This window comes from Pinus tabuliformis, chromosome 2_2, assembly GCF_031772625.1.
Source record: "Pinus tabuliformis cultivar Carrire ecotype Pingquan chromosome 2_2, CPIR1, whole genome shotgun sequence".
Classification (NCBI taxonomy): Eukaryota; Viridiplantae; Streptophyta; class Pinopsida; order Pinales; family Pinaceae; genus Pinus; species Pinus tabuliformis.
This window is the reverse complement of record NC_142300.1, coordinates 455,943,475-455,960,173: the sequence shown is the minus strand read 5'-3', so window position 1 is coordinate 455,960,173 and position 16,699 is coordinate 455,943,475. Positions and strand designations below refer to the sequence as shown.

The 16,699-nt window shown below is 33.4% G+C and overlaps 1 protein-coding gene across 1 annotated transcript in view; it reads left to right on the top strand.

Annotated features, from left to right (window-relative positions):
• Positions 1-15,881: 15,881 nt before the first annotated feature.
• LOC149193218 (jasmonate-induced oxygenase 2-like) overlaps positions 15,882-16,699 on the top strand; it is a 43,557-nt gene continuing 42,739 nt past the window's right edge. The window contains exon 1 of the mRNA XM_089404818.1: positions 15,882-16,553. Within this exon, the coding sequence (XP_089260944.1) occupies positions 16,045-16,553 (509 nt within the window). The 5' untranslated portion in view covers positions 15,882-16,044. The remainder of the gene's footprint in view (positions 16,554-16,699) is intronic.

Genomic DNA, 16,699 nt, shown 5'->3' with positions numbered 1-16,699 from the left:
AATATAAATCAAGTGGAGGGATGGTTAATAAATAAAACCTTTTTTTATACTTACTCCAAAGGTATGGTAAATAAATAAAAATATAAATAAACCAGAGGTATGGTAAATAAATAAAATCTCTTTTTATATTTAGTCCATAACCCTCTTTCTATTTAATAAATCTCAAAAAACAGGTTTTATTTAAGTGAATCCTATGGGCCAAATACCATATTTATAAAAGAGGTATGGTAAATTAATAAGAATATAAATAAACGAGAGGTATGGTAAATATATAAAACATTTTTTATATTTACTCCATAAGTCACCTTATATTTAAGGACACACAAGGGTGTAAATAAATAAAAATATAAATAAAGCAGAGGTATGGTAAATAAATAAAACCTCCTTTTATATTTAGTCCATAACCCTCTTTCTATTTAAGAAGGCTCAAAAAAGAGGTTTTATTTAAGTGAATCCCATGGGCCATATACCATATTTATAAAAGAGGTATGGTAAATTAATAAAAATATAAATAAACGAGAGGTTTGGTAAATAAATAAATTATTTTTACTCCATAAGTCACCTTATATTTAGGAACACTCAAAAAATGTGTTAATATATTTAGGTGAAGCCTATGGGCCAAATACGATGGGCTAAATTATTATTGATACCATGCCAAAAAACATTATTAACCCTAATATTAGTATTAATAAAAATAAAGATGGCACATGGTATTGACCCATGGTATTCACGTGGAATGTAGCCAATTTAAAAGGGGGAATTAAACCATCATAGATCCATCTTTACTTTAGATCCACTAAACGCCGAGAGGGATCAAATATCAGATATGCAAACTAGCATAGAGTGAAAAAATATTTGATCCCTCTTGGGGTTTGGTAGATCAAGAGTAAAAATGGATCTTGTAATTTAATGTCACTTAAACATTTTTACTCGATTAAAATAAAATAAATATAAATATAAATAAATAAATTATTAATTTTATTAATTTTTATAAATTACTAATAGTAGTTTTTAAGATCCAGGTTTATGATAACCCATGTTATTGACCATGGTAATACCATGGTATTCATGTGAGCATAGACTATTTAAAGGGGAAATTCTATCAGCGTAGATCCATCTTAATTTTGAGTCTACCACGTGCTGAGAGGGATAAATAGATTGCATCCCTCTAAGAGTGGTAGATGTGGAGTTAAGATGGATATAGGTTGGTTTTTAGGTGAATGGTTAAAGTTGCATTTAGTCACTTCACAAAATTTAGTAAAAAATACCAATATCTCCATTAATATTGGTTTTTCTGATTTAACAAAAAAAAAATTAAACAGTGAAATCTTATCACTCTTTCAGCATCTCCCTTGCAGAAGAGAGATAGTCGTGAAATCTTGTCACTCTTTCCGCATCTCCCTCGCAGAAGAGAGTTAGTCACTGCCCAGATTTCCCACCATTTTTCAAACGTTCTCAATATGATATCTTTATGAAAAGTTAATGTATTGATGTTGGATTAGTTGTTTGAAAAATATGTTGGTTTGTACAACCTTTCATCTTCTATGTTATTCTTAGTTTGTCATAATGATTTGTAGGGGTTGGGCCACTACATCATATTGGCCTAAAAGGCAGAGATTGTGCACCAAAAAGGAAATTAGTCCACATGTTACAATGTTGTTAAAAAATGCAAGACGTGTGAAGGTAGTGAATTATGCTAATAAGCAATATATGTTGGGAGAGACATATTAATTTTTATTATTTAATTCAAGATTTCCAATTAAAATAATAATAAATCTACATTTATATATTTATATATTGATTGGCCACTTCTTTCCATTAGATCCCCTTCAGGCCTTTGGTTTACCTACTACTTCCTTCTTATATTATTTAGTTAGGGCTTGCTACTTATTCGTGTGTTGGGGTAAACAAACTTGATTTGTTTTTTTTTTTTTTATCTCGCAATTGGAGTCTATGGAATAAGAAAGAAATTTGATTTGTATTTTCTCATCCTAATAGGTAAATGTTTGTAGACAAATATTCCATCTTAGCAACTCTGTCACAAGGAAATTTTGTATATTTTGTTGTTGCTCACTACAAAATCAAGCAATTTTTTTTTTAACTCAACATTGATTGCATTTAGGAGCAAAGAGTTGTCTCCATGCCTTCTTCATGCAAGAAAGTTGTATTGTCCAACGATCCTGCTATATGACTGTTGACATCTAGCTTGTGGTACAAGGTTATCTTCGATGATGAAGCAATAGTAGTAGCTTGGTGGTGGGGAATATTTGGAAAGTTAAATCTTCAATGAAATCCATGATTTTTATGTGGTTGGCCCTAATGAATAATGTTTTGACGTGAGAGGTTCTACAAAATAGGGCAAGGTAGGGTCTTGGAATTTGTACTCTATGCAAATATGAAGGGGAAATAATACACCACGTGCTGGTGTTCATTTGTATTTTTGCTTAGGAGGTATGGGGTGTTATTCTCCCCTTATTTGAGGATAGGGTACTTGGCAAGAGGCTTCCTTGTTGGAATGTTTGATGATAGAGCACTCAAATAACATAGATCATTGCCCCTAATTGCCTCTAGATCCATTTGGATAGGAAAGAAGGAATAACAATTTTGTAGACAAGGAGATCCCTCCTTTTCAGGTACATCATCAAATAAAATACCTATATGAAGGCATAAAAATGACTCCAAAGGTTAAAGTTACAAGGTGGGTTGCAAACTAGAGGTTGATAAAACTTATCCATGGCCTTTCTTTGTTGGTTCTTGCCAAGGTGATATTATTGTTATATATATTATCTGCGAATATGTGTGATAATATTGTTCTATATATTATCTGTGATTCGAACCCAAGTCAGCTGCTCCTGCATGTGTGATATTCTTGTTCTGTATATTATCTTTGATTTGAACCCAAGTCAACAACGTGCAGGAGGAAAATTCGAACTAGTGCTTCTTTTGGTGTCTTTCATGTCTACCTCTGCCAAAGAATTATCTCCAATACATCAAGTTCTGGATTCACATATCTCCCGATATTTGATTATTTTTCTCATTTTGAAGTGGGCACAGAGGATACCTCTTGTTTCGGGTGCTTAATTATGATGTTCTTACCAATGATGAGGCTTGTAGCCAAGTTTTTGAAATACCTGGTGATAAAGATTCAAACATTTTTATAAACATGTTGAGTCTAACTCAAGGATGTTATCATCTATTAGGTGATGATGATGGACGTGGCAATGCTACTTAAGAATATGATGGAGCAATTCAAGAAAAACAAATAGTTGTTGATGACAAAAACCAGATACAAGTTTTAAAAATGCTAATCAAAATGAAATTGTTGAAATGAATATGATTGAAGGTGGTCGAGTGATGGGAAGCATTAATGAGAAATTTGCATTGCCAAGCCAAGTGACCCTACATGAGTGGTTAGCGGAAGCCGTGATGAATATGAATTGAAATTATCTTTACGAAGACTAATGAAGAAATCCTTAACATGCCTTCATTCATGTTGGGTCATAAGGTGTTCAGGTGGTGGGGATCAGAGTTACATAAATATTTTATTGTCGGTCTATTAAACTCCATAATTCAATGTAGGAACCATTTGTTGGTTGGGTAAGATACAACTATTTAGGCAAGAGAAAGGAAGGTCGGTAAGTAAGGGGGTCCTATTTCATTTTCCTACTTGCATAAAGCCTGCTTAAAGGGGAGGGACTTTAACACAATGACTCAAAAGAGAAGATTGCATTGTAAGACCACAGGTAAGGTTCACGGGTATCGAATTCCCTCAATTCAACACTTCATGACATGGTAGAATGACTTTCATAACTTATATATTTCTTGAAGAACAAAGTGTAATGACCAAATATCATATGGAAGGATGAACTACTTGAAGGTAGATGGCTTAAAAACTACCCAGAGAGCGAATGAAAGTGTTTATAGATTGCCCCTGCAAATATAACAACTTATCCTTACAATGAGGCTGCAAATTTGTAGAAGCAAGAAAGTCATTTGTCACAGTTAGGCTGGAATTTGAGAAATTGGCTTGACATGGAATCAACAAGGTAGTGATGTTTACACTCAAGGAAACAAAAGTTGGGAGAAAAGTAAAACAAAATGTGTACAAACATTAATCTCTCATAGCTTGACAAAAGTGGTAGAGAAAAGATTAATCTCTCCTACCTTAACAGAACTAGTGGTCAAGCTCAACACCTACAAGAACTTTGTTGTTGAATATTATCAAAACTAATAGAAGGATATGAAAGAGTGTACAATAACAGCCTTGACAAACACGACCACTGAAACTTACAATATTATTTGTAGGAAGATAAAACAATGTTTCTTTTTTCCAAACATGTATGTTAGTATATTACAATTTAATGAATATGTTTTCCTATTATCATATATGGTTTCATACTTTAACAAAACATTCACCAAGAGTTCACAATGTTTTATTATTCAGTGAAAGATTTTCCAAGATCTTACGAGATTTTATAATTCAGTGAAAGATTCACCCTGACTTTACATGATAATATAATATGGTGAGATATTAGCCAAAAAAATTATATATACATATTATATTATTGATAAAATCGCCTCCCATTTTTCTTATGTATCATGGGGATTCGCCCATTTCTTATACATATAAATTTAGGGTGGTTCTTAAAATTTTCCCTGCTTCCAGAGCTTAGAGATAGAGTCGATTGTAGCCAGATTCAAAGTTGTAGCTAGAGATAGATTGATACTTCATGAACATGTTTTTGGATGGTGACCAACCTTAAACCACCACCGATAGAAGGCTTCAGTTTCTACTACATCATTTTATGATCAAGTTTAACTAGTAGCAGGGAGCACTTCCACTGACATAAGATTTCAGCTTCTAGCTAGATTTGGAATTGTTATGGGAACTACTTTGAGCTTTAGTTATAGAGTTGGTGGTTAGCCTTAAACCACGACTAATAGAGACCTTTGGTTATTCTACCTTTCTAATAAATTCTTTGAGCTTTAATTCCAGAGTTGGTTGTCAACCTTAAACCACCACAAGTAGAGATTATTCTCTCTCTTTTGGTTTGTGGTCGTCCTTATAAATAACCATTTTAGAGAGCATATCTAGCCATTGACTACCATGAATTATTGTATTTCAACTCTCTTCTTTGATTCATATACACCCATTTGGATTAAGGGGGGAATGTTGGACACCTAATCCATTAGGGTTGGTATGGAAAATTGTGAACTATCATAGAAGTCCAAGAGACCTATTGGAATATGAAACCAAGGATCATACAATGTATTAATATGTACATCTTTGTGAATATTAATGAATCACATTGGTTGTCCTAAGTTTTCCTATCAATTTCCTATGTGTTTAACATTTATACGTAGCACAATTTAAGTCTTTTATTGGTTGAAACCAAGCCCATTTAACCCACATCTTTAGTTGATGACAAGTTGGAATCTTGTTTTCAAGACTTAAGCCTTCGTTTTGATTAACCAACACAGGAAGCATATACATAAGTCAAGGGCATGGTAAAGTAGGATTTAACAACCACACAACATAATTTCACATATGCCTTTAGATTGACTATTAAGTGTGAACAAGGGGAGCCCTAGTTCCTTATTACTCAACAATAAATCCTACTCAAATGTGTCCCTATTCATTTCCTAGGAATGACGGATGACATACACCATTATCAGAGGCCATGGGTATCATTATTACATTGATCTATTTTGGAATAAATCTTTCGTATTAATAATTATTAGGTGGATGGCAGAGGCTTAACCTCCATGGCATAATCTAAAATATTCTTAGTTGTAGTCACACATCCAAGGTTGATAATTATCTCAAAATTAGTTATGTAATTTACTATTAAAATTAGTAATTGTTTTGGTGAATATCATCCATTTAATCATATATATATATGTGTGTGTGTGTGTGTGTGTCTGTGTGTGTCTGTGTGTAAAAAATAGGCAAATTTTTAATGAAATGTCCGAAAAATAACCCATTTGGGAAACTTTGGCCCTAACAATTTCCTTGCAATTTCTCTCCTTTTAATTATATTGAGTAATTAAAATAATGTCGAATGAACATGGTCATGGTTTTTCATGCATGTGGTATTAATAAGTCATGGTCCATGGTCTTGTAACAAAGCTTATCTATACTTTAAGAATCTCATTGGTAAATTAGGGTGAATCTCCATGGTTAAGAATCTTGTTACATTTTTTTAATGTATATATATTTAATTCATATATTAATTTATTTTACAATAATAATAATAATAAATTTATAATTTAGTTAATTGTTATAAAAAAATTTAAACGTAGAGATGCAAAATGTATCATGAGGTAAGTGTTTGGATGTTTGTCAATATTTACTAGACATTTAATTTATATGGTTGCACTAGTTTATTTATTCTTGTTGTTAATGAAGGGTTTGTGTCATGGAGATAAGATTATCCTTTCTCTTTAACACGTCACTTGCAAAAGTTAATCTCTTTGTAAAAAGTCATGCCTAAGGAGATATTTGGCCATAAGTTAGAAATCTTGTGGCAAGCAAATTGTGTTGCCAGGGAGTTTAGGGAGTTCATTTTTACGTGGATAGGTGCACCTATTTTGGAATAGGGCTTCTAGAATTTTAATTTAATTATCAATAATTATTAGGTGGATGGTAGGAATTTAATCTCAACAAATGTTCAAGAATATTCTTTGTAGTATACAAAGATCAAAGGTTGACATCTATTTCCAAAATAGTTATGCCATTTTTACTCTTCTAATTAAACTAATTAATTAAAAAAAATTCATATGAACAAGTGACATATGAAATGAGTTATGATTTTTTTGGGCGTGTCATATTGATAAGCCATGGTATTGGTCCATGATATTATAACATTGTCTATTTACAGATGAAAAATCTCCATCGTAAAGTGGGGTTAAATCTCCATTGGTAGGAATCTAGTTTCATCTTTCTTCAAATGTATATATGTTTAACTTATATATTAATACTTTTATAATTAATAATTATAATAATTATAATTTAAATGAAGTTATAATTTGGTCCATTTTATGATTTTTAAGATTTTAGCAATGTGGGGTATATTATGAAGTATTTTCTTTTATGCTTATTATAGATTCATGTCTATCAACATTTACCAACCATTTAATTTATAAGACTATCATAGTTATTAGGCGGATGGTAGGGAATTAATCTCCTTGGAGTATTCTAAAATATTCTTTGAATTAATCTCCTTGGACTATTCTAAAATATTCTTTGTAGTAGTCACACGTCAAAAGTTGAAATCCATTAATTAGAAAATGTTCATATGAGCATGTTTCATATGAACATGAGTTATGGTTTTTTTTTACATATGATATTAGTAAGCCATGGTATTGACCCATATTATTGTAAAAAATCCTACTTATAGACTAAATAAACATTTTCACCACAAAACAATTTCAAGAGAGAATGTGATTTTTTGTTGTCTAAAATGCATTTTTGAATGCATAAATGGATTCAACACTCTGAAAAATCCCTGTGTCACACAAATTCTATAAATTAAACATCTTAAACTCAAGTTTTAAAAAATCTCTGCATGATTTTATAAATTAAACAACCTAAACTCAAGTTTAAAAAAATCTCTGATTTTGGTTAAAATTAACTAGAAAAATATCTTGAAAAAGGTCATTTTGTCTATAAGTTAGAATACATCTATATAAAATGAGAGTGGTATTTAAGTGTGACTTTTTGTAAAGTTTTTCGGTTTATTTTCTATAAGCTTGTATAAGCCTATATAAAATGAGAGTAGTATTTAAGTGCGACTTTTTGGAAAGTTTTCCAATTTATTTTTAGATCTAGTTTGTCTAGAATCTAGCAGGGATTCATTGAAATCACAAGTTTGAGGAGTGAACTCTTCACAATAAATGCCCTAGGGTTTTTGAGGTTGGGGAATTCATATATACATTCAAAAAACTAGTTTAAAAAACACAAATGAGGATTTTGCTAGATTTTGTTGCCAGATTCCAACCACAATTTTTTTGCCAAATTCCAGCCAGAAATTTGCAGGAAACTACAAAAAGTCACAATTAAATACTACTCTTATAAATGTATATATACTTATCTCATATATTATTATTTTTTATAATTAATAATAATAATTCTAAAATAAAGTTATAATTTAGTTAATGTCTACTTTGGAAATTAGAATAAGTTTTCCACAATTTTAGTTTAATTATTAATAATTATTAGGTGGATGGTAGGTTTGACCTCCATGGAATATACCGAAATATTCATAGTAGTATTTAGAGATCAAGGGTTAAGATTTATCTCTAAGTTAGTTATGTTATTTTAATTCATTTATTTCAAACTAATTAATTAAAGAAAATGTCATGCCAATATATGTTATATTAGGCATGTGGTATTGATAAGCCATGGTATTGTAGCAAAAGCTATTAACAAGTTAAGAATAACTATTGAAATTTCCATGGACAAGTGGGGAAATTTCCATCCTTAAGAGTATTAACGCATATTAATTCTTTACATAATTAATAATAATAATAATAATAATGTTAGAATTAGTTAATTTTTATGATTTATTAATTTTATGAAATGTGGTGGGGTAAGTGTTTTCATTCTTAACATGCAATAATGTTTATCCACATGTACCAACCATTTAATTTATATGGCTGCTTTGTTTTCTATAATTTTTCTTTAATTTTGACAATGTGAGATATATCATGATGTAAGTGTTTTGATGGCTATCAACATTTACTAACCATTTAATTTATATGGTTACTCTAGTCTAACTATATGTCGAGTGAAAATAATTATTCACCATTGATATGTTAGTTAAAAATTTCAAATGCCAATGATGTATCTCTTGGCTTACAATATTCAAAGTCTGTAATATCTTGCTCCACTTGAAAGATCTTGAGCTAACAATATATTGCTTGGTAGGATCAATTTGAACATGAGAAAGACTTTTCTACAACTACAATATCATGCTTGGCAACGAATCATAAGAAGGGAATGATTGAGCCGAAGGCCAGGGTTTGAACCAGACAAAAAGGATGGTGAGAAGAAGGGGAGGGTAATCGCAACAATTGTATTATTGACCAAGAATGATGAAAAGCTATAGCTAATGAAACATAGAAAACGTTGTTGAAAGAAGAAGATATTTTCCCTTTTAGTGTCACTTTGGTTAGACTTCTCAATGGGTTGACAACACATGCTTGACAAATAGTACTGTAGAGCGAAGAAAACTAGGGAATGAAGAGAGAGAAAAGAAGCCCTAGGTAAATTCTAGAGGATTATAATTTTGCATTAGGGAATTGGATTTTAATAAAAAATTAAATGGAAAAATAGTTGTTGGGAAGAATTTTAAGAATAAAATGTACGAATGAAACATTAAAATAATTTTTTGAGAAACTACAAAGAGGAAACTTTTGAGCTCCCACAATACTCCTTCACCATCAACTAATCTATTTCTCAGTTTCTTAAATGAAAATTGAAAAAGGAAAATAATTTAATTATATATATTTATGTTGACACCTAATCATTGAGATTGGGTGAATATATGTAAATAATGTAAATAGTAAATAATGGAGAATAGGAATATGAAGAGACACTAGGAGGTGAGGCCCAAGAGTCTTTGCCTCCTTGTATATATGCATGAGCAATCTTAATGTTAAGACACAATTCACATTATGGAGTTACCTCTTGACCTGACATGGTATCAGAGCACAGGTCACAACCTCTAGTTTTGGCTCTCTTCCTACCCTTGTAACTCCCTCTTTGCCTCTGTCTTACCTATATTTTGTAGATTGATAACTCTGTTCTATCATTCAAATCTCTCTGCTCCCCTCTCCACAATGGATTTTTAATTGCATTAAATTTTAAACACCCCTCCATACATTTCTACCCTCTCTCTCTGCTTTCTGCGCCATGGTGTTATTCTCACAACATAAGGAGAAGATTCATCTTTGTCTTGGCATGGTGTGGCTAGCAGAGTGAAGATGGTGCATTGAAGCCAGAGCAGTGAGCTGGTGCGTCTACCGAGAGCGCTATGACTGTGGCCTTGCCACCATTGTGACTATGTTGTTGGGGTATGTATTGGTGGTGGCAAGAATGGTATGTACGTCGTTGGTATTAAAGCACCATAGTTTGAATATTGTGATTGTGTTAATTTATTTTTTTAACATTGCAACTGTGAATATTGTGATTGTGTCCCGTGAACCCGATGTTGCATTGACTTTCATATGGTTAACACCATACCGGTTATACTCCGCTTGTCCTAGGTTGGTCGTATTACTCTATCTTGGTTCCCATCGTGGCCTCGCCATTCAATATTGTGTTGTGGCATTGAACTAATAATCCCACGCTCATATAGCTACATGCAGGACTGAACTACGGGCATTCAATATAATATAACTCCGCCATCATTGCATACACATTGAATGTTGTCATATGGTTAATACCACCTCCTCCCATCGTCATACCTTTCTGCCTCCCCCCCATACCGCTTGGCACCGCTGTGAGGTTTTTAACTGCGCTTTCAATATATATATATATATATATATATATATATATATATATATATATATATATATAACTCCCATACCATGCTCCCATACCACTGTATATTACTGTGTTGAATAATACGTGTAACACTACCCATTAACGCAGGTCTGATTGTCATAACTTTGCCTTTTCATTTCATATAAATCTGCCCTTTCACTTGCCTCTATATATAGCATTGCCTCATTTATGATTTGTGGTGATTTAAAATGAATCATACGTTACTATCTCCCCTTCCATACTACCTTCCCCATATACAGCCTCCCCTAAATATACCTCTGTTTTAATATATCAGAGTGCATTTTTTACACATGTTACCACCAAAAGTACAATTTCTTACATTATATTGGCAACAAAGTACATTTTTTTACACAGTACACACATTTAAAATGCATTCATTGGTATCTATTTTTGGAATATTTCTCTCGGGAAAAGAGAACTATCCTGAATGGTTGAGGAAGATAAAGTACACTCTCATTTTCAATGAGTTGTGGAATGGCGTTTGTGTAGGAGAAGGAGATAATGAACCTGCAAAGACCACCTCAGATAAGGAGATCTCCATTTGGGAAAACAAGAATAGCAAGGCCTATGCCTTGATTGCATCATCTGTAAATGAAGAGGTGAGTTGTCATATTTCACCATGTTCAAATGATTTTGAAGCCCTATAGAAGTTTAAGTAATTCTATGACTCACACTCTAAACTTGAAGTTGTCCAATTAATGATTAAATTGTTCAACCTTGAATTGAAAAATGATGATTCTCTTACTTTAGCATCAAAAGTAATATCTATTATGCATGATATCAAAACCACTAATGTTCAACTTGACATTCCTCTCATAGTTTTTTTCAAGGCACTATATCCCACTTATTCAAATTATCTTGACCCATTGCAAGCAAGTGGAAACTGGAGATTACCTTTGAATCCCTTCTGAATAAGTTTGTTGAGAGAGAGAAAGCTTTTGGGAAGAATAAAACTCCTCATTCTTCTGAAGAAGTTATGTGTTTTGCACATAGAGAGAAGAATCATGCTCAATATTATTCTAAATGAAAAGGTGGTCGAAGAGGAAGAGGAAGAAGAAATTTCAGAGGCAGGGGGGGCAAACACTCTCAAGGAGAGAAGTGTGATCTTCATTGCATACATTGCAATAGAGATGGACATGATGCATCTACATGTAAGTTGCCTTGGGAAAAAATTGAGCAGGAAAGAAATCAAGCCAAAGGAAAAACCAATGACAAAGAGAAAGGTAAAGAACCTGAATCCTCTCACTATGTTGTGGCACATTGTAATATTGGAGTAAATGAAGAATTGTTTAATGCTAACACTTGCTTCTTGGAAAAATGATTGGTTACTTGATTCAGGAGAAACTTGCCACATGACCTTTAGAAGATATTTTTTTGAATAATTTACTGACAATGTTGATGGAGTAGTATAATTTGCAAACAAATCAAAAATAAAGCCATCAGGGCTTGGCACAATAAGGCTCAAATTGCCTGGTCTTCCATACTTTATTCTACATGATGTTTTATATCTCCCAGAGTTGAGGAGAAACTTGTTGTCCTTCGTCCACATTTTCCAGCAAGGACACTCCACTCATATGTTTGATGACAAGGTTGAGGTCAGAAAAGCATAAGATCACCCACTTATCATGACGGGGATAGAAGAAGAAATAATTTTGAAGTTGCAAGGTACCTTTGTTCGTGCAAAAAAATTATCATACAGTTCTCATTATGATGAAGGTACATTTCCATCAAGTCCTTTATGGCATGTTAGATTTGGACACTTGAACTATGACAACCTTTGCTTGTTGAAGAAAAATGGTGTTATTGGTTTGCCTACAATTCCTAGGAAAATTCAGAAATGTGATGCTTGTATTATAGGAAATCATATCAAACAATCTTTTCATGATTCACATTCCAGAGCACAAAGAAAACTTGAACACATTCATTCAGATTTATGTGGTTCAATGCCTCCCCCTTCTGCAAATGGAAATAAATATATGATGACATTTATTGATGACTACACCAAAATGTGTTGGGTTTATTTATCGAAGAACAAATCTGATGCTTTTCAAACATTCAAGAACTTTCATACATGGATTGAAAATGATGCACAATCTCATATTGGCTCCATTTACACTGATAATGGAAAAGAGTACACTTCAAATGAATTTGAAAATTATCTTTGCCAGCATGGGATCAAACATCAAACAACTGTGCCTTATAATCCCCAACGGAAAGGAGTCGTAAGTTTATCTTCTTGGGGTATTCAAATACCTCCAAAGCATACCATCTCTATGGTGAAGTTAATAAGAATTTTGTTGTATCTAGATATGTAATCTTTCTTGAATCTTCCAAAGATGGCAATGTTGTTGAGCGAAAACTTGATCGCTAAAAATAGATATGACCATGCAAAATCGTTTCAAGAATTTGATAATCAGATTCCACATATTGAAGGGGGATTCCTACACTCGATCAATTTGTGGAATCTTCTTTTGAAACACTCTCTCCCCCACATGAAGTTCCAACCACTGATGATACTTTGAGTGATGTGATTGACAGAATTGGGAGACTCAATCTTGATTTGGTCCCAACTCAGTCAACTGAGAAGCCTGAGCCATCTCAAAAAGGTCCTCCAAAACGGTTGAAAAAAACATTTGAAAGTGTTTACCCTGATGAGGTTGGAAAGACAGGAACAAGAAATTCAACCAGGAAAAATGGAAGTGATGTAGACGATCTTGATTCACCTGTTGATATGGATGTTTCTTGTGATTGTGATATGAATTTGTATACAGATGTTGAACCAACTTCCTTCAAAGAACCTGCTTCTCATGATGAATGTAAAGAAGCGACACAAAAGGAATATGATGCCTTGATAAAGAATGGTACTTTTGAAGCTGGTTGAGCCTCCATTGGGAACCATATCAATTGGCTGCAAGTGGGTCTACAAGAACAAGTATAAAGTTGATGGATCACTTAACAAGCACAAAGGCAAAATGTTTTAAACAGAAGGAAGGAGTCAATTATGAGGAGACTTTTGCCCACATAGAAAAATGGGCTACCATCCAGACACTCTTTGCCTGGGCAGCTCAAAATGATTGGAAAGTCCATCAAATGGATGTAAAAACTGCTTTCTTGAATGGAGATATGAAAGATAATGTTTTTATGTCGCAGGCAGAAGGAATTGTTGTAAAGGGCCAAGAAAAAAAAGCATGCAAAAGCGTGAAATCCTTGTATGGACTCAAGCAAGCACCGCGAGCCTGGTATGAAAAGTTAACTGAGCATCTTCTAAAACTCAACCTCAAACATTATGATATTGATGATGTAACTTTGTTTGTCAAGAAAGTTGGCAAAATAATTATATATGTTGTGGTATATGTAGATGATATTTTGATGACAGGGAACAATGAGAGCTACATTGCATCCATAAAGTATCTTCACTACTATCTTGGTATTGAAGTAACTCAACATTCGAAGTCTATATCCTCTCTCAGAAGAAGTACATTGGAGATCTGTTAAACATGTTTGGCATGGCTGAATGCAATACTTTGACTACTTCAATGTAACATAACTTGAAGCTCACATCCATTGAAGGAAAATAATTTGAGGATGCAACAAAGTATAGACAACTTGTAGGAAGTCTCAACTACCTGACCACTACCAAACCGAACATTTCATTTGCTATTGGAATCCTCTCTAGGTTTATGCAAAAGCCTTATGAGGGACATTGGTATGTTGCAAAAGGAGTTCTAAAGTACTTGAAGGGAACTCAAGACTTTGGACTAAAGTATACACAGGTGGGCGACTTCAGCTTGATTGGATACTCTGGTTCAAACTTCGATGGAGACAAAGAAACTCGGGTATCTACTTCAAGTTATGCTATGAGTCTTGGATTGGGAGCTATCTCTTGGAGATCACGCAAACACTCAGTTCCAGCAGATTCCACAACAGACGCAGAATATGTGGCAGCAGCTGAGGCAACAAAGGAAATTGTGTGGCTCAAGAAAATTCTAGAAGATTTGCAGGTGAAACAAGTGCATTCAACTCCACTCATGATTGACAACACTTCTACAATAAATTTGGCCAAGAACCCAAAGTTCCATGATCAAACGAAGCACATCAATACAAAATACCATCTGATTCGGCATCATGTTGAGGCCAAGACAATCCATCTACGCCATTGTTCCACTAATGAGTAGATTGTAGACATCTTCACCAGAGCGCTTGGAAGAGAAAAGTTCGAAAGGTTCAGAACGATGCTTGGACTCACCATCCCTTCAGATTAAGGGGGGAATGTTGACACCTAATCATTGGGATTGGGTGAATATATGAGAATAATATAAATAGTAAATAATGGAGAATAGGGATATGAAGAGACACTGAGAGGTGACGCCCAAGAGTTTCTCCCTCCTTGTATATATACATGAGCAATCTTAATGCAAAGACACAATTCGCATTGTGAAGTTACCTCCTGGCCTGACAATATCAAACTAGGTTGACTCTAAATGAGAATTAACTTATTTATTGTAACGAGGTTGAGCCTAGAACAAGGTTCACCCATCTATTAGATGGAAACATGATTTACCCACAATAAAATGATATTTCTAAAATTGTATGAAGTTCATATATCTCTTGAGATAACTTAATTTCCTCAAAATAGCATCTATTTTTAACCCCTCCCATAAAATTTAAATAAAAATTTAGTAAAAATTAAACCCTATTAAAACTAACTAATATACACCTCATAAATTAATACAATTAATTTAATTAAAATATTTTATAACCTATCTAAAAAAAAGTATAAAACTGAAAGATATAAAAAATAAATTATAAAAAATGATGCAAGTGATTACATATCCAAGTCAAAAAGTGAACTACATAAAGATGATGTAAGTGCTTGCCATATAAATCTCAAAGAAAGTATTAATTACATAAAAATATAAAACAAAATATGTCAAATGGATTATATAATGGAGGATGACGTTAGTGTTTATGTCTAAAATCAATACATTTACATAAAGCTCAGAGAAAATATGTAAAGTGGAGGATGATGTCAATGCTTACATTATCAATTTTCTAGAGGGTGTGAACTTGATTCATCTATTCATAAAAATCTCCCAGAAGTTATTGTCTTTATTGTCAAAAATATAAAAAATGTTGAGGATCCTATGTGGCGATACAGAAAACACCCATTAAAATTCATAAAAATGGAGATCAACCAAAATTTATAATCGCATGGAATATTATCCATATCCAATGCATCAAATACCGTCTAGATTCAATGTACATTACACGAAATTGAATAACCATGTCCAAATTCGATGTACATTGCACGAAAAATGAACAGAAATCACTTCTCTATGTTGGACATTATTAAAAGAGAGTGCAATCATTTGGCTTTGGCAGCAGCTTTATGTCCTGTTAATATTCAGGAATTGCAGGAGAGCTTAAAAGTTCTTTCATAACGTGAATTTCAGGAACTTCACAGTAGAGAATCCATGGCGGTAAGCCAAATAGAATTTGCTCAATCGTTTGTAAATGTTGATCCAGCCTTCATCCAATCCCCAGAGCATCGCCCAAACGCCAAACACTCCGATTTAACTGGCGATCAAATCCCTCTCATAGACCTCTCTCCTCTCAACTCCACTACTCTTCCCCACCCAACCAGCTTGGACAACCTGGTTACCCAAATTCATGAAGCTTGCAGGGACTGGGGTTTCTTCCAAGTCATCAACCATGGCGTCTCCCTCCACCTTCTTCACAGACTCCAGTCTGAAACAGCCAAATTCTTCTCATTACCCATGCAAGAAAAAGCCAAAGTGAGGAGAGACTTCGAGCATCCTTTGGGATACTACGACACAGAGCACACAAAGAACATCAGGGACTGGAAAGAGGTCATTGATTTCGCATGCCGAGACACAATTATTATTCCTTCAAATCTAGAAGACGACTCCAACGAGACCCGGCCACTGACAAATCAATGGCCAGAGAATCCACCTCATTTAAGGTAGTCTGAATAACCTTCAATGACTCAAATCTCTATAAAATTTTAAAATATTCTTGAGATCGACCATTTAAAGAAATTCAAAACTTGAAATTGAAATTGGAATTTGAAACTTTACCATCTGGAATAAGAATAAGTACACTTATAGA